The sequence below is a fragment of the Glycine soja genome, chromosome 2 (genome assembly GCF_004193775.1).
Source record: "Glycine soja cultivar W05 chromosome 2, ASM419377v2, whole genome shotgun sequence".
Taxonomy (NCBI): Eukaryota; Viridiplantae; Streptophyta; class Magnoliopsida; order Fabales; family Fabaceae; genus Glycine; species Glycine soja.
In genome coordinates, this window is record NC_041003.1 from 47069180 (window position 1) to 47093681 (window position 24502).

Here is a 24502-nt window from a genome sequence, read left to right on the forward strand (position 1 = left end):
CATTTTCAACTGAAAATAACTTAAGAGTAACTGGCTAACAACAATTAATGAATAATTCCACGTTAAGACTTGGCCAATGCCCAATAGAACCCTATCTCTGACAGAGTCTTTACTCTTTAGTATTTTAAAATCTTGTACAGACTATATGGTAGTTTTAAATTCTTTTATTTAATTGAAAATTACCTTATGAATAAAAGTAATTATTTTTCTGTTTACATGCATAAATCATACATAACACTAACAGATTTTTTTTGTCACGATGAAGCGAGGAACCACAAAATCTTGCAATGCAATAGCATATATATGGGAAATTAGCGAGGAACCCTAACTCACAGTGAGTCTTTTTGAGGTTTTAAATTTCAATTCTCTTGGACAACAACTATAAGATTTATTGGACACATAAATAAGGAAACCTAAAAACTAAAAACTATTGAAAAGATAAGGATGAGAATCTTTATAATACATCTCTTTTTAAATTCAATCTCAACTCAATTAATTATCTTTGGGTTTAAATAAGTTTTAAGCCGCCTTACTGTATAAACATGATAGATTACGACAAAAAATAATGTTAGATTAATTATCTATTTGTATATAATCTGAAACAAAATTTACTATTCATAGAAGAATTTTCTCCTTCTGCAAAAATTACATAACAATGTCATTTTACATTAAAAAGGTGTAAATTTCTAAGATAAGGTGCATTTAATGCATAGTGAGAATTGAACTAAGGTTTACATATTTTAAATATAAAATGAAATATTACATTTTACTATATGAAGCTTATTTAAATAAATACATTGAAAGTTATTTTTATTTCAACTCCTAAGATAACAACTTATTTATTATAGTTGGTGACCATTTTTACTATAAATAAAAAAGAAAATTAGTGAGGAGACACATGAAGAGAGTCTTTGAGGAGAGATTGTAAAACAAAATCATTTTATTGAGAGAAAAATATCTTTGTTATCATTTATTGTAACCATTGAATGAGGTATTCAGATTTGTAGAGTGATACACTACTATGTGGTTACAATCTTATAATCATTTTTGTGATAAGAAAATACTTTTGAGACAATTCCGTGGATGTATGCAAGATGTTTCAAATCACGTTAAATTCTTATATTTATTATTATTTTGTCTGATGTAATCTTTGTTATGTTCTCAAGAATGTATGTAATTTTATTTGTGAAAATGTTGATTATGTAATAAAAATATATAAACTCTATTTGCCGTATTAAAAAAACAAAACTTTAAATTGTGCACATTAAAAAAAAATGTTTAACCTATCCAAACGAGCTTTCCTATATAGTTTTTCTTTGATACTTGTTAATTATAGTTTTTAGATAGCTAAAAAAGTCAACTCTAGAGGAAATTTACGCATATATAGGTTCTTTTTCATTCAAAAACTTTTTAAATTAATTTTAAAATATAGATTACATTCCGTAGTTATATATCATCGTCTGTGAACTATAATGATAACTATTTTATATAATAGCCACTTATGCTGAAAGAGTTTATGCAAATCAATGTACATTAATGATGATATGTGGCATTATGAAAATGAAAAGGTCACAATCTATGCATGTAATGAGTAGATCGTATGTCATTGTCAAGAGCGACGTATCTAATTTAACATTTTTAGCGGGTGTCTGGATTCTTTATCTAATGACAACATCCCCCAAGTTCTCATAAAACCATTTCCCCTTTCCATCCCCAAATTAAACTGTCACATCCCCTCTCAAGCATCAAATATTCAATTTAGTGTCTCCCGCTAAACCTAGAAGATCAATCAATTGTCTATACTAAATTAACTATTTCAACAACTTTTCCATAAAAAGATACTATTAAAACTAGTCTCGAAGAAAATGTTTTAAAGTCTAAAATTATTCACGTAACACGTAGCATTATTTCCCCCCTTTTTCTTAATATCACAAAATTACAAAGAGAAGGCCGTGTCAGATAGGCTTAGCAATTTGAATAAGTAAAATTATCCAGCTTACTTCATAAGCGGGACACAAGTTGTATACTCGTTCCCCGTGTAATATGTCAGGTTAGAATTATTTGCAAATATACACTTTCTTGCATATAGTATGCCAACAAATTTTGAAGTTTAATTAGTTTAGTGATTAAGAAGAAGGTATAGTAAGATATATTTTTATTTAATTTAAACTTGATAAGCTAATAAAATAGCATTAGCATATAAAGTTATATAATTGCTGATATATATATATATATATATATATATTATAGAGTGAGAGACTTTTTTTATAATACTTATATACATATCATGTGTCACCAGGAAATAATAATAATAATTTTTTTAAAAAAATAAACTTATAAAAATCATTAACAATTTTATTTTGAAAGTTTAAATCTAAAATTTACTAGATTTATAAGACTAAAAACATAGTTTTTTTATTGCAAGGGATTAAAAACAATTAAAACTTAAATTTATAACAAATTATTATATAATAAAGACTTACTAAGCAACTACTTAATAAAACTAAAACTAGCTAGTTTCTCAAATATATTCTCTAAAATATTTGCGTTTGTATTTTTTAATAACAAAAAATATATTAAAAAAAGTACTTGTATTTTTTGTTTATACTTTATAGAGTCGACAGTGCCATCCATAAATTAAAGAGGTCTTTTACCAAGTCTAGGAGAAAGACAGGCATAGACAAGATGCATGCATGTCTTGATAGCATCACCCACTATAACTATAGCTAAGTCAAGTCGTCGGAGAATAAACATAAATAGCACCAAAATTTAACATCTTTTTCTCATATCATCCTTACCAAAACACAGCCATTCATTCATTCGTTGATATCCTTACTGCTGTTTTACTTTTCTTTATATGGCTCGTGTTATTTGTTCAGATTTCAGAGGCGACTCCTCCTGGACTACTTGTGTTGTGCTTGATTAATTATCAAATTAATGTTTTTTTTACTGAATCAAATTAATGTTATCACTTAATTATTTACAGATTAGTATTTATTAATGTGATGAAGAGATATCTTGCTTTTAACATTTGTTAATATAGTATTTAACAAATTAATCATATATCGTTATTTAAATAAACTAGATAGTTTCTGTACCAAATCAAACTAGCTTATAGTTAATTAAATAACACAATTTTGAGATGTGAGAGGAAAATATTTAATTTTTCTTTCATATTTTAATTTTTTTACCTGAAAAAAATATAAAATAGCTGGAACAAAACTTATTTTTATAATATGAAAATACTAAAAAATGAAAACACATACTCAAATATATACTCTAAATTCGTGAAAAAAACATGACAAAAAACTGACATAATTTTCTGTATGAAAAAGTGAATTCATTTAGTCTTTTAATTTTAACAGTAAGAATTCAAAAATATATAATAAGATTTGATGATAAAATGATACTAATAAACAAGTCAATTCCTCGAGTAAACTTGATGGCTTGGAACATGACTGTCAAGAAACTTCAAAACCTGGGTTCGAAATTGACAGACAACAATTGAAAAATGACAATAACGTAATAATAAAAAATAGTTTAATATCTTTAAAGAATTAATAAATAGGATCACAAGTTTATTTATTTTTCCCTAAAATTCACAATAACCTATTAAAAAGGTTATGTAAATATGTTGTTGTCCTTCACTCCTTCCACCGTTACTATTATGACTTGTTAGCTGAGCGACACCGAACGCGCTTTCAAGTCTCTTTGAGTTGGGTCCATTCACCAATCTCTCTTGCAGCCTTGCAGGTGTCACAACATTTCATCTTTAGAACTTAGAACCAGTCCATGCTTTATTGCTTCACCTTAGATATCACACTTTTGCTCCTTCCACTTCATATCTTCAAATTTTCTTTTTAATATGTTTACAACTTCTAACTTTGCTTCCTTGGGCTATTAAGCTCCATCATCCAAGCCAAGGTTTGTTTCTTGCAGAAAAGACGGTTTTCTTGCAGCAAGAATGGCCAAGAACAGGAAACTCACTCGGTTCAAGGATCTTTCTATAGCTTTTCGCTTTGTGGCAGTTTTTTTCTTGCTTCAGAAATTGGGGTTGTGTTGTTCTTTAAATGAAGAAGGTACTTGACTAGTAGTGGTGGAATTTTGAGTTTGTGGAATCTTGTTGTGGCTACTAGGAAGATAGATGCTCAGACATGGTTTGTGTGTGTGTGTGCAGGTAATGCTCTTTTGAAGTTGAGGCAGCGAATAGTGAGTGACCCTTTTGGTGCTTTGTCAAATTGGATAGATGATGAAGTATCTGTTGACCCTTGTAATTGGTTTGGAGTTGAGTGCTCAGATGGAAGAGTTGTTGTGGCCTTGTAAGTGCTAATTCTGTTATCTGTTATTTGTAAGTTGTAACCAATTCTGTGGTATAATTTATGGGCACAATGAAGAGGAATATACATGTTTCTTTTTTAATCTCTCTCTTTATTTGTCTCATCAAATGAGAGAAGGTCCAATTTTTTTTTAAACTATATTTTCTCTTGGCAAAACCTTGCATGCTCAAGTGATCAACACTATCGACAGTGACTATTATCATAATAATTTTTTATAAATCTAATAACTAGTGTTCATATTTTTAAAGTTGAGAGATTTTTAATGAAGAGAAATTTTTTCCTTTGTTCAGGAATTTGAAGGATCTCTGCCTTGGAGGAACTCTGGGGCCTGAGCTTGTGAAACTTGTCAACATAAAATCTATGTAAGTAATTGTTTGTTACTTGGTTGAATTGACTATCGCTGTAGTTCCTATTCTCCATGATTTCTATATTGGCGTTCATTCTAATAATTGGAGGGTGAATATGTTGCAGTATTTTGCGGAATAACTCTTTTTCTGGGATCATCCCTGAAGGATTTGTAGAATTGGAAGAATTGGAGGTTTTGGATTTGGGATACAACTACTTCAGTGGACATCTACCAGCTGATCTTAGGAGTGATATCTCACTAGCAATTCTGTACGATGATGATGATACTCTTAAGACAGTTCAATTTCACTTTTTTTTTTTAATTCTCTTCATGTACTTAGTTTCTTCTTGTTGCAGTTTGCTGGATAACAATGATTTTCTTGTTGGTTTCTCTCCCGAAATAAATGAACTGAGGATGCTTTCTGAATGTCAAGTAGATGAAAATAAGTTAACTAATGCTGCTAAAATGCCAGCTTGTACAAAAAGAGTCACCACATGGTATGTTACTAATTGATTGAAAACAAACTCTTTATGTACTTGTATTTTTTATTCTAAGATGTGCCCATTTCATGCTATTATTATTATAGGCTAATCCTATCCTATTTCCTTTTTCTTGAAAACAAACTTACATAATTTTCTCTTCTTTGAAGGAATATCGATCAAGGTAAAAGTACTCGTGGCCTACTACAACAAAAGGCTAAACCCCGTACTAATCAAGGCCATTTTTATCGTGTGGCTGATCCACCTGTCAAGAGCTCTCCTCCTCCTCCCTCTGCTTCCCCATCAGCCTCAGCAAAACCACCAGGGCCAAAGTTAGCTCCTCATAGGAAAAATGGTTCTGATTCTCCTCCTCCCCACTCTACACCAGGTTCTGGAACATTATCTAAAACTGAAAGCAACTCACCAAAGGTTCATACATTTCCTATTTTGCCCGGAGTCATAGGTGGTGCTGTGTTTCTTATTTTTTCAAGCATTGGCATATATCTTTGTAAAACAAAGGTAGCTAATGTCAGACCTTGGGCCACGGGACTAAGTGGACAGCTTCAGAAGGCATTTGTAACTGGTAAATCTAAGCATTTCTTTTACTCTAAGTTAACAAGAGTAAACCAAGGCTATAAGCAGCATATAATTTTTATCATGCAAGGACCTACATTATTAGTTATAGAGTCTACTAGTTATATTAATAAATAAAATTATTTTTCTCTTCCCAAGAAGGACCATGTCCTTTAATTTAAAAACAGAACATTTAAATCCCATACTGCATACAGGCTTAGGATTCCTGAAAGATGACAAAGAATAGGAACTTATTTAACTTGTTTTCATTGGGTCCTTTGGTCTCATCCAATTGATTTGGCTTTGAATGATTGCATTCCCATGTCTTTGAGCTATATTTCTCATGCTTACATGTATGTTTTCTGCCTATGTACATGCATGACAGAGTCTTACATTTTCAGGTGCGCAAAAGCTAAGGAGATCAGATCTTGAAGCAGCATGTGAAGATTTTAGTAATGTAATTGGTACTTCACCCATCGGTACACTGTACAAAGGAACTTTGTCTAGTGGCGTTGAAATAGCTGTAGCTTTTGTTCCGGTAACATCATCCAGGAATTGGTCAAAGACTTTAGAAGCTCAATTTAGAAGCAAGGTACACCAATTATTATAACAGAAAAAACCCAGCAAATTTAACTGTAGAATTGCAATTCAGGAAATTTAATTATAACTAACTTCTTAACCATACCATGGCTTCAGATAGATACATTGTCGAAAGTGAACCACAAGAATTTTGTCAATCTTATTGGATACTGTGAAGAAGAGGATCCTTTCACCAGAGTGTTGGTTTTTGAATATGCCCCAAACGGAACACTATTTGAGCATTTACACAGTAAGTACTGTATCATTTTAGAGTAATTACTGCACTAAGGAGAAAGGCTAACAACACACTCTTTCTAGCATATGGTCAATTATTAGCTGAAATTTATTGAAAATTGCAAAATTTTGTAAGTTTCACTCCTTATATATTGAAACTCGCTCATAATTTTGTAATTTTCAATGTGAAATTGCCATTACAATATATTTGAAATTATACTATGTTTCCTTTTCTCTTTGGAAGCAAGAATGCTTTCCAATTATTATCCCTGTTATGTTTGAGTTGGTAAATAGCTGATGTATTTGATCTTGTTGTGAATTCCAGTAAAAGAGGCTGAGCACTTGGATTGGGGAACAAGACTTAGAGTTGCAACGGGTATGGCTTATTGCCTGCAACATATGCACCAGTTGGACCCTCCTATGACCCTTATCAAGCTGAATTCTTCAGCCGTTTACCTCACCAATGACTACGCTGCCAAGCTTTCAGATTTAAGTTTCTCCAATGACATAACCTCAGCTGAGGCAAGAGCCATTGACATGCCAATAGCAACTCCAGAAAGTAATGTTTATAGCTTTGGTGTTCTACTATTTGAAATGGTCACGGGTCGTCTTCCTTATTCAGTGGAACATAGGGACTCACTTGAAAACTGGGCATCACACTATTTAGAAGGGGACCAGCCCCTCATAGAAATGGTGGATCCAATTCTAGTGTCTTACCAAGAGGATCAGCTGGAACAAGTTGCTGCATTGATTACATCTTGTGTCCACCCTGATCCACAGCAGAGACCAACAATGAAAGATGTGAGTGAGAGACTCAGAGAGATAACAAAAATAACACCTGAATCAGCAGTTCCAAAACTTTCTCCTCTTTGGTGGGCAGAACTTGAGATTGCTTCTGCAGAAGCACGCTGAAACAAGTGAAGCAGATTATGATTATTGAGTCTGAGAGCTTTTAGCTTTTTGATCCTTTTTTCCCTTAGGTGAAGTCATAAAAAAGTTTTTACTTAAAGTATCTGTTGTTGTAGAACATGGTCACAAATGACGAGTGAGAGACCAAGAAAGTGTGCTGAAGTTCTTTTGGGTGCTTTTTTTTAATTGTAGCTTACGGAAATGCACCTCGAAAAATAGCGTTTGTATATTACTTAATTTCAAGTCAGTATATGTGGTTAATCATGATATTTCGTACTCGTCTCTCATTCCATTCAAATGTATCGAACAATAGTAGTTTAATAATCTTAATCCTGCTCGCGTGCGTTGATCAAACTATCAAGTGTTAACGAGAGTGAGAGGCTTTCTCTTGCATTTGTTGAAAGCATTCTTTTCGCAACAGAGGGTAAGGGTTACAGTGTGGGAGATCAAATTCTCCTAGAGTGACAGCCAATTATGAAATTAGAACCCAACATACCTATTTTATTAATTACTGATTATGTTTCACAACATATTTCAGTAAAACAAAATTTTATCAATTAAAAATCTCATTTGACTGTTAAATAAATAAACTTTTTTTTAGTAGTTTATGAGTAATTTTTAATATTTTTTAAGACGTTAATTTCTAATTTATAGTTTTTTTTATATATTTTCTTATATTTATATCTTTAATATATTTATTAAATTTCATACTTATTCTTTTTAAATAAATTATTGTTTTATTATTTTCATTTATTTTATATTTTCAGTTATTTTAACCGTTAATCTTTTCATAAATTTATAATTTAGTAAACTATCTTAAACCCTAATTTAATGCAACATAACCCTTGTATCTGTCTTTGGTTTCCTCTTTCATCATTCAAAGATTTAGATCATGTTGAAAAACAGAGAATTTAATATAGATCTTAATTGATATAAAAATTCATTTCATGCATCTTACTGTATTCAATATGCTATCTATTTATCTCTTTCTCTGTATAACTTGAATAAATATTATTTAATATACCATAGATTTTAAAATTCTTATATGACAATCACTAATTAATATGCATGTTCTTAAAATATCTTATTTTCGTCCTATTTGCAATAATAATAATAATAATAATAATGTATCATTTTGTTTTATTCCAATTTATTCTACTTTATTCATACACTAAACACTACTAAAATATTAAGTTAAATTATGTCTTATAACAAAAACAAATTAATTAACTTGATATTAAATATCTTCATCTTATTTATGGGCAAATTAATTCTTAAAAAGATATGATATGACACGAGTTTAATTTATGTTGTGGACGTACTCAAAGTATAAAGAATAATGTTATTCACACATTAAAATTTTGAAATAATTTTTGTACATTCATCTTTTCTTTTTACTTCTTTGCATTGCATAACTTAATTTATCATACACAATCTTTTTCTGATATTTCTTTCCTTTATGTAAAATTTTTTGGTTGCAAAATTTGATATGTAAATAACATTACTCAAATATAAATATTACTGACTGTTTGACACAATATTGAGACTCAAATTTTAAAATGTCACACCAAATAACACCTTTTTCTGCTAATAAAATTTAGAAATTCATTAACCAAAAGCTGTTTTTAACATCACCAAGGTAGGATGCTCTACAAGCCAAGCTAAACCTTTAGAACTATGCTTTGACATTTTGCAAGACTATGGGCACAAATTCTTATTAATAATAATAATGTATCATTTTGTTTTATTCCAATTTAGAAATCATGAAACTAGTATTTTGCCAAAATAATATGTCCACAAATTGTTCCTAATTCGGATTTGTCATCCACATTTCTGTTCAGAACTTGCACAACTAATTCATGCAGTTACTCTCGAGTCTCGATGGCAACGAAGTTTCATTGGTGGTAAGCAGCAAATTTCATACTTCCAGCACAAGTCAGGCCTCAAGGTAGCATCACTGAACAGTGGTTGTACCAAAGAGGGATGGATGCATATGCATATTTTAAGAATTTTCCCTCATGATTCCTAACAATTAGGCCAATGCCACTTTTACATGTTCAAGGAAAGAAACAATCTAGTCACGTTGTTGTTTCGATTTTCCCTCCCCGAGCTTGGATTCTGTTGTTTGGGGGGTGAGCTTGCTTCTATCCAGCATCTGAAGAAGGATTCAGCAGCAATTAAAATTTCATTTCAACACTTTTCTATTGGCTTAATTAATTACTAGTACATAAAGTACTTGTTTTTTTGGGTACAAAATTAATTATTAGAGTATTAGACATCTCAGGAGAAATAGACAGTGTAAATGTGTAATTGACCCTTGTTGAAAAAACAATATATAAAAAGGTTACCATTCACAAGGAGGTCAATTGAATTACTCACACACTCAATCTTTGCTTTCTTGTCCAACAATGTCAAACACTGAAGAAGAAGAAGAAGCAACTCCTTCGAACCCTAACAATCACAGTCAACACTCCACCAACAACGATGTGGAACCTCGTGACGACGAAGACATCGAAGAAGACGACGACGACGTCGTTCAGGAACCGAATCGCGGAATTCCCCAATCCGCAGCGTCCAAGTTGCGGGAGCAGCGTTTCAAGGTGGAAAGCCTATCGCGGCGCTTGTCGTCGGAGCTGGTTCCGATCCGAGTCCACGACGTTGTCATAAACGGCAACACGAAGACGAAGGATTGGGTGATTGAAGCGGAGCTGAAAGACATCGAGAACGCCACCAGCATGCAGGAGCTTATGCAAGCCTCGCAAATCGCCGTTGCCAGGCTTCAGGGCCTCGAAATCTTCGATTCCTGCAAGGTTCGCCTCGAGGCTGGACCCCGAGAGCTTCCAAACACTGCCAATGTCATCGTCGACGTTGTCGAAACCGATAACAAAGTTTCCGGCGAATTCGGCGTTTATACCAAACCCTCGGTACACTTTCTCTTCCTCAGATTGATAATACATGTTACTGTGATTTAAGGCATTGCATTTTATAGAAACACATGCAAATATATGAGCGTAGCAACTATCAAGTGAGAAGTGAGAAAATTAACTCTGCTTATTCAATCTTACAAAGATACTCAAGCTTAGATTTAAGTTAAATTAACCTTGACCGTCTATGGAAGATTGAATGGTCACGCTATCACGCTTCCTATGTATACATCACTTCATCATAATATTTTGGACAAAACTTGTATGCACTACCTTAAGCGTTGTTTGTATTGTTTGCCCATCATAATTGAAGTTTCATCCTGGTGTTCTCCCATTAGAATTAGAGTTTCATCTCGGTAAGTTGGATAATCCTTTAATGCAAACCTTTATTATACGGATTACTGAGGTGAAACTCCAATTCTTATTGGAGAACACAAATAGCACCTATGGAACTATATCTAAGTTCTGTCCTAAGATTTTACATGTTAGGTTTAAGGTGTCAAAAAGGGCAAAAGAATCTAATTTTTTATTTTTGTGAAATTGTGTGATGTTTGTAGACTAGTTCTTGGACTGCTGAAGGTGCTCTTAAGTATAAGAATTTGTTGGGTTATGGTGATCTATGGGATGCTTCTTTGGCCTATGGTGCCAACCAAGCAACCGAGGTGAGTGTAGGGGTGTATGCCCCTCGAGTTAAAGGATTTTTGACTCCTATTGTAACACGAATATCCATGCTTTCCCAAGATTGGCAAGAGTCTTCCTCATACAAAGAGCGGTTGTTGGGTGCATCTCTTGGCTTAATCTCAACAAAGCACCATGACTTAGCATACACTCTTGGATGGCGTACCTTAACAGATCCTTCACAGATGTCATCCAGGTCTATAAGGAGGCAGCTTGGGCATGGTTTAGTGTCATCTTTGAAGTATACTTTTAAAATTGATAGGAGAAATTCTCCTATTAGGCCAACTAAAGGATATGCTTTTCTTTCCACCACTCATGTTGGTGGCCTTACACCGGATCCCAGGAGCTTGCGGTTTCTACGTCAGGTGTGATTAAATCCTTTTATTTTCCTCCAATTAATGTTACTTTACAAATTTATGTGCAATGCATGAAGCATATTAACACATAGGTTAAATGATTTTGGTGTAAGAATTATTGAAATAATCTTGGGAGTGGTTAGAATTTCCAAATCGGTGTGATCAGAAATTTTAAAATGATTTGATTAAACTAAAAAGCAGAAAATTATGGTTAAAACTTTGGATTTATCTATTTTTTATGGAAGGAGTTCATCTTCTTTGTCAAAGAAGTTCTCTTCCCTTAGAAGAGAAATCCAGCGTGCATTTGGAAAAGCACTACAATTTCTTTTTCTTTCTTTCATTTTTTTTTAAAATCTATTTAGTTCATATTTTTGTTGTTTGGGGGTGATATTTGCTATGTCAATGATGCCATATAATGAATGAATTTTAGTTAAAAAATTCCCTTGTTCCCATTTCTAGTGTTTCCTTGATGATGATAACAAGTGCAACTTTCATCTGCCATATATTTTTATTTTTCATATAGTTGAATCTTATTGATTAGATCTAGCTGCTATTATAATTAATTGAGACCTTGGAATAAAATTATTGAAAATAGAAATAAGAGATATAGAAATAAATAATCAAACTACCCCAAAATAGATTTAATGTCATGTGTTACTGACCAATGACCATCAATATAACTAGATTTAAAGGACTGTTTCTTCTTTCCTTCCACTTGTTTTCCTGGGAGTTAGTTCATAGTAAATTGAGTTTTTACTATTTATTTCTTTTTTTCTTTATGTTTTGCTGCTTTTTAATATCTGACCAGTGGAAGGAAGATATTTCAAGAATTTTGTGTGGTCTCCATTGTGTATGGAAAGGGAATCAGATACTAGATGCTATATGCATGGCTTGCTCATTAATTTTTTCTTGGTAAATTGCTCAGGATGCTTTTGGTTATAGTAATTGTTGGGGATGAGACTGCCTTTAAGGCATGAATGATGAACCTTTGTCATAGTAACATATAGATACATATAATTTGTTGTAGAAAACAATGAGTAAACCTCCATTTTTGTCCTCACAATTGTAAAGCAATGTCATAGTAGTCCCTAGATTTAACTCTAGAACATAAGACTCCAAAATTGAATTCCATTAGTTATCCACTAATTCCGTTAACCAACATCTGATGTGGCATGTTATTTGCCATTTTGGCAGTTGCATCATGTGTTGGCTAACGGAGTTAGTGGATGACTAACAACAACAACTAACTTGAGTAATGGAATTCAATTTCTGGGACTTATTTGCCAGAAAGTGAAAACCTGGTACTGTTACGACAGTGTTTTACAATTTTGGGGATGAAAATGGTGATCTGCTTAAAAAAAAATTGTTGTAAAAAACTTGTCTACATTTTAATATTTCTTTTCTTTGCTCTGTTTTTCAAAGTATTTTTTCTTCAGCAACTCTGTTAACTCTGCTAAGTTCTAATGCAGGAGTTTGATGTTCGCTTTGCTGTCCCTTTTGGGTTTTACAATACAGCACTAAACCTTGGGATATCTGCTGGTGCTGTTTTTCCATGGGGGCATGGATTCAGAACCAAGTCTTCTCCCCTTCCAGAAAGGTTTTATTTGGGTGGTGATTTTTCTCCAGTTTGCACCCTAGGAGGACCAACAACATTATGGGGATTTAAAACTAGAGGATTAGGTCCTACTGAACCTCGGAGGCAAAATAGAGATGGGTCTAATGATGACAATGTTGATTCCTCTGGATGGGACTTCGTTGGTGGAGATCTTGCTGTTACTGCTTTTGCAGATCTCTCTTTCGATCTTCCAATTAGGTGGTTGAGAGAACATGGAATCCATGGGCATGTTTTTGCTGGTTCGGGGAATGCTGCTAAATTAACTCAGAATGAATATAAGCACTTCTCTCCTCGGAAGTTCTTAGAATCCTTTCGAATGTCAGTGGGATGTGGAGTTGTTATTCCTACTAGACTCTTCCGCCTAGAGGTCAGCATCTGTTTTAATTTCTTTATATTTAATTAAAAAGAAGCTCAAACTAGCCAAAAGTTGGGAGATTGGGTGGAGTTAGAAGTGAAATGTCAATGATGAAGACAAAATATGTTGGATATTGGGGTAACCTTGTTATATTTGGACATTAAAGAGTATGAAGAGAAGAGAACTATATAATTTTTTAATCCTGAAATCTTTTTGCTTGCATAATTTTCCTCTTTATTTGTCTTTTCCCTCATTTAAACTGAGCACTTGTTACTTATGATGTCTGCACTATCTGATATAAATTGGTATTTGAATTTAGCAAGGTAATTTAGGTGAACAATGAACAATCACAATCTGTTGAATTGATAGGTTAGCATTTTATCAGGATTAGTAAATCTATTTTTAGTTGTACGTAGTACCAATCTCCTGCTCTCCACCATGCCTTTCTTAATTTGCTATTTATGTGTTATATCAAAACTTCCTTTGACTTATTCACCAACATATTTCTTGTTTCAGGGTAACTACTTTTACATACTCAGAAAGGATGAACATGATCGTGGGAAGACTGGATTTAGGTTTAGCTTCTCAGCTCCATCATAGCAGCTGTGTTTTCTTCCATTTTTTTCATGTAGTTCTTCAAGCATTAAATATTTTTTGCTATCTATCATGGCACGGTATTTTCATTTTCTTACCATAATCCAGACAAAATAAGAGAGGGCATTCATTCATAACATATCAGCAGATTTTGACACAATAGTTGTACTAAATTCAAAAAATAATGTACTCATGTACTGCAATTTTAGAAGCATTGCAACTGAGAATTAATTACTTTTTCCGTCCTACTTGGATTGTGAAGTGTACACCACCCTTTTTTGTTGGTTGAGAGGTCACCATGTGAGTTGTTAAAAGTATAATGTATATCTCACTCCCTTTCTTCTTTTTTCTATATAATTAAGTTATAACTTCTCATAGTGAGTTGACTTCAACCTTCGCAGTACTCAAGGTACGAACAACATATAATGATATCAAGTGCCAAAAATAACTACAGTATACCCAAATAAAACGGGCCAACCCGTAGTTCGATAAAGCAGCAATTAATTTAGCATTGGAGTGAAAGCATCTGAAGACCTAAATAGATGAGTGAATGCATGGAAATGCAAAAACTTTGAAACGAACCGATATAGTGTCTGATTTGTTTCATGACGAGTTCTAAGGTGCGAAGGTTTTTTTTGCACCTTAAAAAAAGTTTTTTCACACCATTCGATCTTTTTAGTTTTCAAGTGAAAGGTTCAGATTTTTTTTATTATTTATTTTTTTTTTGTTTTCTAGATTTGTCCTTTCCCTTTCCCTCTCACTCTCACTCCAACTCTTGCAACTTTCATCGATGGTGAACACCATACGCTATCGATGCCAACACCTCCACTGTTCCAAACACACTATGGTTTCGTTCTTCGTCAACAATCACATATTTTCAAATCTTGAACGCAAGTTACAGAATTGATAAATGAAAAAACCATTGGCAACATTGCAACGATAACTCCAAACCTAGATCGCGGCATTCGTCGATTTCGAAGAAAGGTCACATTGCCAATAGAGGGAATAGTAGCTAGTCTTAAACCCAGATTGCACAAATCAAACTCCAAATCTAACAAAATCAAGCGTAGATCTAACAAAATCAAGTTGGGATCTAACAAAACAAAAATCAATAGATCTAGTGTCGATTCGACAACCTTGTGCTTGAAGAAGTTGTCGTTGTCGTACACTTCACGGTCTTCCATTGTCGCAACAGATCTAGCGTCTTTGCATTCTAAAAATCCAAGCATGCAGCCCGTTCTCATAAACCCAAACGACATGACCTTTTTCAGAGCAACAACAAACAGTGATCGTGGTCGAAGAGGAAAGAATGGCAATAACCAAGAATTGATGATGGTCAACGGTGATGTCGTCCGTTATCAGAGAAGAAAATGGAGAGGTTGGGTCTTTGAGGGGGAAGAGAGGTAGTGAGAGAACTAGAGGACAAAATTGGAAAAAGGGGAAACAAAACAAAAAAAAAAATGAAAGAAGAATTTTTTGAGTCGTAGATCTCAAGTAAGAAAAATCCAACACTATGAATTAACTTTTGTACCATGCGAAAAAATATTTTAATTTCGCAGAATAGAATCCTTCATGTTTCACTCACTATCATTCGTAAATTCACATCAAGAGAGAAATATACCAAATATCATAGTGAGAGAATAAAAAAATTGAAAATCTCACTCTCCAATTTATTTAATAGAAAACTTAATGAAAATACTTTAAAAGTCAACGTGAAAAATAGAAATAAAAGTAACTTTAATAAATTTTCAAAAAATAAACGGAGTGTTAATAATACATTCTTTAATTATTTTTTAAAATTTATTAAAAATTATAAAAATCAGAAGAGAGATTCATTAAATATAATGTGTGATTCTCAAAAATTTGTAATTTTAAATAAATTTTAACTAAATAAGAGATTGTGTTTAAAAGAATATTTCTTGATATATCATTTAAATATTATATTGTATAACTTTAAAAATTATAAGTAAAAAACAAACTTTAAATCAGTCTTCTTATTTTTTAATTCATCAATGGGAGTTCCCCTATTTTTTAATTTATTATCGAAGTTTTCTTATTGGTAACTGATAGTTTAGAATGTACGTAATTGCAAAACATAACTTCATTCACCCAAATAATAAATTCTGAAAAAATAGGAAACTGCGATAATAAATTAAAAAATAAAGGAACCGATCTAGTGATGAGATAAATAGGAAGACTCTTTTTACAATTAAGCCTTATTCTTTTTTATCAATGAGATCAAATGCATATTATGATTCCCATTAGGATTTTGTTTTTGAAATCGAAAATTAACTCTTAATTCCTAAGAATGGTACACAATTTTTACCATTTAAAAATTTTATTACTAGGCAACTCGATAGATTTGGTTTCATTAGCTAATTGTTAAAATAGTGTCTAACGTGTGAAATACACATCTAAAAAAAAAGAGAAGATTAAGAATGACTCCTCTAATTTATTAATATTAGGATAAATTAGTTTTTTCCTCTAATTTATTATTTAAGTTAAATTTGATCTTCCAATTTTTTGATTCAATTTAATTATTTTATTTTTAAAATCATTCACTTTGGTCATCTAGTTTTTTTGGTTTAATTTAGTCCTCTAATTTTTAAAATTAATTCATTTTTTTAAAATTTATATTTTATGTTAGTTTAAAACCATTTAGTAAAAATTTTGAATCATCACATAATATAATTTTTTATAATTTAGATTGAATGGTCAAATTGAATCTATTTAAAAAATTAGAAAAATAAATTGAATTAAAAAATTAAAGGATCAAATTAAATCTAAAAAAAATTGAATGAATAAAAAACTAATTTAATATTAATATTATAAAAAAAAACAATCTGTACCTAAACAAAATAACATGCTCTATAGATAAAATAGAATTCCTAACCCGCCATGAAAAAAAATAATATAATCCCCCTAATAGCCTAATTACTAAGGTCCTAAGGAAAAAAATGCGTATATAAAATGTAAAATCATAATAGCCTAATTACTAAGGTATGGAATCACATTTTGCTGACCATTCTCAGCAAGAACGTAGTTTCCTGCTTCAGTAAGGTGCACAGCATCCCAGAACAAGTACTTAGACGGATCGGGGCAAGTTAGGTCAAGTGCATTGCACACAGGACCCATCTCCAAGAGCCCTGTCCCACAGCATCCTTGAAGAGTTTGCGCAAAGCCTTCACAAATTATTAATGAACAAAATTAGCACGAGTCAAACTTGACGAGTTGTGCAAATTAAATAAATATATATATATATATATATATATATATATATATAAAAATGAGTGAGTAATTAAGTAGTACCATATTTGGTTGGATTTTGGACCATATCGAGAATGGGTGTATAGATATCGAAATAAGCGATCTTAGCATCATTGAGTGTGGATTGGAGTAAATGGATATGGGATTGAAGCTTGTTGTTGTAGGCTTGAGAATCCATGTTCTGTTGGGCGTCACACACACGTTGGAGCCAATGTAGGTCTTTGATGCTGCTTAAAGTCACTTGCACTGGGAGACACCCAATTGGTGGAAGACCTGCCACCAAAATCCTACGTGCTCCTGCTCCATAAAGTGTCTGCAATATCCAACATTAATTAAAATAAATTATTTTTTAACCATTGTAATTAAAATCTTTGATTTTGGGTGGAACTTGAAGATATTCTCATTAACTTTGATCCTTAAGATTAATTATGAGACTAATTCTTAATTTGATGTTTAATTTTAAACATCATCAACTCTTTTAAAAAAATATATTATATCAGAATCAAATTCAGATTTTTTTTCATAAACACAATGCTTGAGTGACATATGCAATGTGGTTAAATGAGTTGTATAAAGATATGCCTATAGTATGTATGAAAAAAATGCATGCATTCTTTAATATGTAGTTTGCTTTCAAGAGAAGAAGTTAGGAAATCAAAGTGGTTTCATTTTTGTGAAGCTTCGTAGAATTTGTACTTAATTTATAAGGGAATGCAGACGAAAGAAAATTTAAATTGCCTTGTTTTGAATATTTCTTTATGAACAATATACTTTCTATAAGATAATATTAATAAGAATAATGATTGTTTGTCAATGTCTCGTTATGAATATATTATTTCAAGAGACGTAAACTGAAAATGCCAATAAATTGGAAGAAAAAATAAATAAAATACATCTACAGTTAATTGATGGCAATATTATAACGGATTTGGATCATTCCAATTTCCAACCCTAAAGATAAACTCTTCCCCGACGAATAGTTTTTTTTTTTTATATAGAAAAAAAGGGAGAAATTCGAAATCTAATAAGTATATGACTCTAATTACAAATTAATTTATGCACTCATGGTTTAAGCATATGACTCTAATTAACGTGCAAACAAGAGAAATTGAATTAAACATGGGACAAATAATTATTTAAAATATACAAACCTGAACAAAATCATTAAGATTTTGAAGGAGATAATCTTGGTAGCCCGAAATAGAACCATAGCGAATCATCCTTGATGTTGCTGGCATCAAATATGCATTGTAGAGCATGTCATTGGTCCCAATACTGATAACAAACAAGGCATTTTCTAGTATATCATTGGCCTTTTGATTTCCAACGACTCTTGTTATCCTCTGCAAGGCTTGTTCAAAGGAAGCAAGCTGTGAGGACAAGTCCAAAACCCTGGCCAATGCCACGGTATTGGGATCCAAGCCAGAGCCCCCAGAGGCAAAACTAACGCCGGTGACCATATCACTAACAGTCACTAGCGGGTCAAAGTAAGCGGGTAAAAGGTCCTTAAGGCCTAGGAATTGGGCAAGGTAATCGGTTGCGATTTTCCCATTTGAAAACCTCCCAGTTGCCAGGTGAGTGGGAAAGTCGCGACCATAGGGGAAGTGGTCCCCTCGGAAGAGAGTGAACAAGTGGTTGTTGTTGCCGGGGTCCACCGTGGAGTCCCCAAAGGCAAAGATGGCCGAGAAATTGCTCGAGGCAGTGGTGGACTTTAGCATGCATAGCAAGAGGAGAATGGAGAAGCTGGAGGTTATTAGGGAAGCCATGGCAACCTGATGTAGGTAATTTTTGCACTTGGAAAACTATATATGGTATATTGTATGCTACGTGACCTGAGTACGTAATGTTATGTTCTATTTATAGAATTTGGGTAGCATGAGAAAAGACTCCAAGATAAATGTAATCTTCTGTTGGATGATAATTGATTGGGTTTGTTTAATTTGAATTTCAATTATCCACAAGCATGCGTTCAAAACTGGTTTTATCCATTGATTAGATTATATCAGAAGATGATAATTGTCCCAGGCTGTCAATTAGTTTCAAAATGAATGTTGTTATATTTGGTGCGAATTTGAAAAAGTTTTTCTATTTCTTCTGTTTTTTGCTAACAATATTTTCTAATCTAATTTTAATTTTTCAAGAAACTCAAACAATATTGTTTTCAGTTTATATTAAAGTATACTCATGCGTGCGGTAAAAGTCAAATTTCGAAAACTCACGCACTTGAAGTTAAGAAATTTCATATTGGATAAGCCTTTCTTTGTCTTTTGTTTTAGCTAACACTAATTTTAATTAATATTTTTTTTTGTTACAAGAGGAAAGAAACAAAAAGAAACAGAAGCTACAGTATAGGAAAAAAAAACACCGGACATATCTGCCTTAAAATATAATTTTCGAAATGTAACACAAAATATTTATCAGTTTATGTATATCCGTGTGCGGGAAAATCAAATTTTCGGAACCAAAAGACTTAAAATTATTTAATATGATCAAACAGAATTAGTAAGTTATCTAAATTATTAACTACCCAAATATCTATATATCTATATCTACATTTAACTTATGTTGAGTTATCTTGTGAGTTAAGGATATGTACAATGATTTTTGGAAGTTACTGGTTTTTTTATATATAATGGGTTGCTGGATCGTATTTCTTATGACAAAAGATGAATAATAATAATAAACAGAATTCTTATCAATTTTTTCTAAAGATAAAATATTTTACTAAAAATTAAAATGAATAATGTAATATAAGCATAAAATGATAATGTAGAAAGGCTTTTTTGACTGGGAATGTGAAAAAAATACTTTAACTCTAATATAAAAAGGTAAAAGTGAAATTGTATTGAAATATTAAGGATGAATAAGGTTAAAAAAAAAATACTACACAGGCCAGTTTGTTTTGTTTAATCTAATTCGCAATGCCTAGCATTTAAACAGAATGGACTGGGCTAGTATGCCAAACAAAACAAGTCCTTAACTCGGGTGCTAGTGAGTTGAGAGACTTAACGATAAAAAATATATACAATTTTGAAATTTCTAAAAAATTATAAAAAAAAATTGAAAATCATACAAACTTATAAACTATGATAGAAACCGAAAAATCTTTTGTCACCATTTAGCAAAATAAAATTTGAAAAAAAAAATATAGGCACATATAGTGTAAAAAATATCAATAACAATCTATTATGTATAATAGATTATTTATTAACTTTTATAATAAATTTTACTGGAGTCTACAAAATTGACGTGATAGTAGAATGTGCACTCACAAGTAACTCCCTGGACAGTTGGACTATTTGGCCAGTAGGTATTAACAATTAATTATCTGTATAGTTGGATATTAATGATAATAGTATTATTTCTTTATTCATAAGCGATTGATTATCTATAATCTATTAGATTATTTATAATTTATAAATTATCTACAAGATATACATCATTTATTCACTATTATCTATAAGTTGTGAATTATCTATTAACTATTATTTACATTATCTATTAACTATTATTTGCAAACAATAAATTATCTACAAGACCCTATTATAATGGCTCCTACGATTAAGAACTGGGAGTTTCTATCCACCTTATAAATATCAGTTTCTATCTTAATTATTTTTTTTATTTCATTCTAAACTCAACTCTTACTCTAGATTTTGGTTTAATTGTTTTTATAAAAAAATTGTTAAAGAAAAATAAACTAACAACTTTTGATTCTATATCCCGCTAATCGTGGCAGACTTCCTATCTCGCACCAAAATCTAAATAAACCATCTCACAGCAAATTCTGAACATTTTATTTAGAGGAATAGTCACTGGAAGGTTTTTTTTCCATAATTATATCAATTTAATCTAGAATATTATTAAAATACACTAATTTATTAAAAAAAATCTTAAATTATACTAGTTTGATGTGACAGTAAACAAGTCAGGTTTGATCACTCTAACTTTCATGAGTTGAATTTTTTTATTTTATTTTTTTAAAATTGTTCCAAGAGTTTATTAAATTAATTTTTTATAAGAAAATGATATTATTAAATATAATTATTTTTTTATATTATTTAATTTATATAAGATATTTTTTAGGTGAACATTTTTTAAATTACGAAAAAACATGTTAAAGAGATCAAATCATTTGTGCTTAAAGTACGAAATTTCATTCGTATTATTAAGCATTTTCCTTTCAATAAAATTAAGGATGAAATGGATATTCTTATAAGAACACAAAATAAAGTTAACAATCACAGTTGGTTACTTGGTTTGAGCATTAGACTCAAATATCAAGTTTGAATCTTATAAATGACAAGTTAGATTGTCTCATAAATATTAATCATACTTCGCACCAAAAAATAAAATTATCTAATTTTTCAGATATAAAAAATCTTTAAGCCCTTAAATTTATTACTCCATCTCACCGGCCTGAACATTAATTTATGATTAAATTTAATGTTGTAAATTTAAGACTGCTTTCAAAAAATGACAAAATCAGCAAGTTGCACCACTCTAATCAAGGCTTTTGATTTGCAACCTACATGGATTTCTGCTAAATATCTCACCACAGGGAAACAGAATGAATGGGAGGCAAGTGGACTAGTTGAATTAGTTTATCAGTTCACCAAATGCACATTGAGCTAAAATTTCGAAAGGCAACATAGACATACAGACAAGTAAATAGAGTTAGGCAATGGTGCTAATCAATCCACATTCTTAAAAATTCTAGAAGCAAGCATTTGCACAAGTGATAATTAACTACTCAATCCAGGGATTATTATTTCCTAATCAGCAAATCATTGGACAAAGCTCCAAAGTTTTGATACCAAAAAAATTGCAAACAAATGATGACCAGTCTTTCATGTATAATACCATTCACAAAATATACAACTGTGAAGTGATGTGATTGCACACACCCTACTCTACTAAACACAATGATGAGGCTGAGAGCAGCACCTATTGAGAAACCTAAGCACTGCATCTGCCTTTCTCCTAGCTCTCAAAGACCCATCAGCAGCCAAGCTTTGCAGTGAAGGAATGCTCCTTGGATTTGCCAAGAGCCTCCTTGCCACCACTTCCCCCTCTTGTTTGCACAGTCCTAGCAAAAGGGTTATTGAATTTTCCTTCCCTTTCACTGATCCAAATCTCAGAAGATCAATAAGAAGTGGCACCAATGCTCTACTGTTCCTTATCTCTTCTAGCCCCTCAGAGCAACCTAGGAGCAAAGCAAGAACAGCAAGAGCATCATCTGTTATGCCAGCCTTGTCATCCATAAGCAACTCAACCAGCACAGGAACTGCCTCAGCCTTAACAACACTTACCTTGTTAGGATTGTAAACTGCAAGATTGAACAGTGCACTTGCAGCATCTCTTTTCCCTATTGGAGTTCCTTCTTTCAAGAGTTCGACTAAGGCAGGTATTGCCCTTGGCCTTCCTCCAATTTGCACTTTGCACTCATCCACCATAGACAAACTATATATTGATGCTGCTGCATTCTCCCTTGCCTCCATGGTCTTCCCTGATTCAAGTACTTCCACTATGCTGTCAACTGCTCCTGCTGCCATGATCAAAATCTTGTTGTTGTCGAATATGGAGAGGTTGAACAAGGCTGTCACTGCATGCTCTTGGATTCTTGAATCTTGAGATCCTAGGAGTGTTACAAGAAAGGGAATAGCCCCTACCTCGGCTATGACGCTTCGGTTAACCATGCCAGTTTTTGTGAGTAACCGAAGCTCATATGCAGCTTGCCTTTGGATGTCAGCAGAACCAGTTGCCAATTTTCCAACTAGAAATTCTGCTGTCATTTTGACAGCATCCGCAGCGGCTTTGTTTGCAGAAATATGGTCTACAGCATCTTCCTTCAACTTCTTGCTGCTGTTCTTGTTTCCTTCGGTGGTAGGCTCATCCACTGGAACATTGTTGTCATGGCACCATTGCTGAACAAGGCTCTTCAATGCATAGTTTGGTATGAGAGCCGTGTGAATTAGCCTTTGCCCACTTTTGGGGCATGTGTGATGACCAGAGTTTATCCATTGTGCAATTGAGATTCTATCATAAGAGTGCCCTGATGACACAATCACCGGGTCCCTCATTAAGTCAAGTGAAATTGGACAACGAAATTCATCAGGAACATTAGGTGTCATGGACTGAGAGGATGAAGAACTATCATATACTTTGTTATACAAAAATGAAGATAGTGGCTTACAATCTTCTTTTGTATCACTCTCTCCTTCTTTGAATATCATGGATTTGGAATAGCACATCAGAGATATGAGATTGTTTATATTGGAGACAACAATTAATCCTCCTGTGCCAGCTTGGTTCTGAGCTTCAGCCTCTAACTTGGATATTTCCTCTTCATAATCTGATGGAGTTCTCAAACCAATGCTACTTAATATCTCTTCCACTTTGCCAAAGTCAACGAGCCCCTTCTTCTTCTTGTTTTGTAAACTGTTGTTGGCCATTACTTGTATAAGCTGTTCTCTTCGGTGAAGCTCTCTAGGATCAATGAGTAACTCAGCCCTCTTTGCTTGCTTGTGAAGAAGCTCCACTTGTTCCTTAATATCTGAGGTTACATTAAGCAAACTCAAGGAAAGGATATCAAGGGCCCTTCCCATCTCCTTAACAAGCACATAAAATTGGTTGGATATGAACTCTAACTGTATGAGACTCCAAAGAGAACTTCCATCCTTGCAATCTTGGATCAAAACTTTGACTCTTCTTATCACAGAGAAGAGTTCTGTGAGACACAGGATCGAGGAAGGAGGGAGTGGAGTATCCGTTTCTTGAATCTCTTCAAACAAAGAAGAGAGAAGTTTGATCCTCCTTATCATGGTTGAAACGTTTCTTGTGTGTACCAAGGGAAACTTCTCCATTGAGCCAACTTCATTGCACACATGAATCAGAGAATCTAGCAAAGTCCCTGATGGTAACAAGCCTGGGGAGACCATCATCGCGGATAGAACATTATTCATTTTGGTTCTTACCTTAGTAGGAGGATGTTTCTGTTCATTCTTATGGTTTGCAAAATTTGCTCTCTACAAGGAATTGGATTATTCTGAGAGCTTCTATAAGGCTATTTCTTACATTAAAATAATTGTCAAAGAGGTTATATGTTTAATTAAATGCATGGTACTTTTGTCTCTTTCTATTTGTGCAGTTAGTGCTAAAGACAAGAAGAAAAGTATTGAAGAGAGTTGAGTATTTCTTGGGGTGCTGCCATTTGGAGGATTTTCCTGGCTTGCAAGATTAGTTGGTATTCCCCA

The 24502-nt window shown here is 32.6% G+C and overlaps 4 protein-coding genes across 5 annotated transcripts; 2 read left to right on the top strand and 2 right to left on the bottom strand.

The window, feature by feature from the left end:
* Positions 1-3609: 3609 nt before the first annotated feature.
* On the top strand, positions 3610-7749 carry LOC114399752 (probable inactive receptor-like protein kinase At3g56050). Of its 2 annotated transcripts, XM_028361978.1 has the most exons (10): positions 3610-3753; positions 3906-4079; positions 4178-4319; positions 4628-4699; positions 4809-4952; positions 5040-5180; positions 5333-5745; positions 6137-6327; positions 6432-6564; positions 6874-7749. In XM_028361978.1, the coding sequence occupies exons 2-10, from the start codon at positions 3965-3967 to the stop codon at positions 7458-7460; spliced, it is 1938 nt and encodes a 645-aa protein (XP_028217779.1). In that variant the 5' UTR covers positions 3610-3753; positions 3906-3964; the 3' UTR covers positions 7461-7749. The 2 variants fall into 2 exon arrangements, with proteins under 2 accessions (XP_028217779.1, XP_028217773.1); XM_028361972.1 differs by lacking the exon at positions 3610-3753 and having other exon boundaries at positions 3760-4079.
* A 2016-nt stretch (positions 7750-9765) lies between these two features.
* Positions 9766-14296, top strand: LOC114399766 (sorting and assembly machinery component 50 homolog). The gene is made up of 4 exons (XM_028361987.1): positions 9766-10381; positions 10939-11424; positions 12885-13397; positions 13902-14296. The coding sequence occupies exons 1-4, from the start codon at positions 9866-9868 to the stop codon at positions 13983-13985; spliced, it is 1599 nt and encodes a 532-aa protein (XP_028217788.1). The 5' UTR covers positions 9766-9865; the 3' UTR covers positions 13986-14296.
* A 2581-nt stretch (positions 14297-16877) lies between these two features.
* LOC114372010 (GDSL esterase/lipase At2g40250-like) lies at positions 16878-19059 on the bottom strand. The gene is made up of 3 exons (XM_028329381.1): positions 18398-19059; positions 17289-17559; positions 16878-17161 (listed from the first exon to the last, which is right to left on the bottom strand). The coding sequence occupies exons 1-3, from the start codon at positions 19010-19012 to the stop codon at positions 16968-16970; spliced, it is 1080 nt and encodes a 359-aa protein (XP_028185182.1). The 5' UTR covers positions 19013-19059; the 3' UTR covers positions 16878-16967.
* Positions 19060-21975: 2916 nt separating this feature from the next.
* LOC114399777 (U-box domain-containing protein 1-like) lies at positions 21976-24299 on the bottom strand. The gene has a single exon (XM_028361996.1). It carries the CDS (start codon positions 24209-24211, stop codon positions 22163-22165), a length of 2049 nt encoding a protein of 682 aa, XP_028217797.1. The 5' UTR covers positions 24212-24299; the 3' UTR covers positions 21976-22162.
* Between the last annotated feature and the right edge of the window lie 203 nt (positions 24300-24502).

Bases quoted from the DNA above. Each gene is read 5' to 3' on its own strand.
- LOC114372010 (XM_028329381.1), bottom strand. From the start codon at position 19,012: ATGGCTTCCCTAATAACCTCCAGCTTCTCCATTCTCCTCTTGCTATGC. The intron at 17,560-18,397 runs GTTTGTATATTT...TGGATATTGCAG, and splicing joins ATCTTAATGATTTTGTTCAG to ACACTTTATGGAGCAGGAGC. The intron at 17,162-17,288 runs GTACTACTTAAT...TAATTTGTGAAG, and splicing joins CCAAAATCCAACCAAATATG to GCTTTGCGCAAACTCTTCAA.
- LOC114399766 (XM_028361987.1), top strand. From the start codon at position 9,866: ATGTCAAACACTGAAGAAGAAGAAGAAGCAACTCCTTCGAACCCTAAC. The intron at 10,382-10,938 runs GTACACTTTCTC...TGATGTTTGTAG, and splicing joins GCGTTTATACCAAACCCTCG to ACTAGTTCTTGGACTGCTGA. The intron at 13,398-13,901 runs GTCAGCATCTGT...TTCTTGTTTCAG, and splicing joins CTAGACTCTTCCGCCTAGAG to GGTAACTACTTTTACATACT.
- LOC114399752 (XM_028361978.1), top strand. From the start codon at position 3,965: ATGGCCAAGAACAGGAAACTCACTCGGTTCAAGGATCTTTCTATAGCT. The intron at 4,080-4,177 runs GTACTTGACTAG...GTGTGTGTGCAG, and splicing joins TTGTTCTTTAAATGAAGAAG to GTAATGCTCTTTTGAAGTTG. The intron at 4,953-5,039 runs GTACGATGATGA...TTCTTGTTGCAG, and splicing joins GATATCTCACTAGCAATTCT to TTTGCTGGATAACAATGATT.
- LOC114399777 (XM_028361996.1), bottom strand. From the start codon at position 24,211: ATGAATAATGTTCTATCCGCGATGATGGTCTCCCCAGGCTTGTTACCA.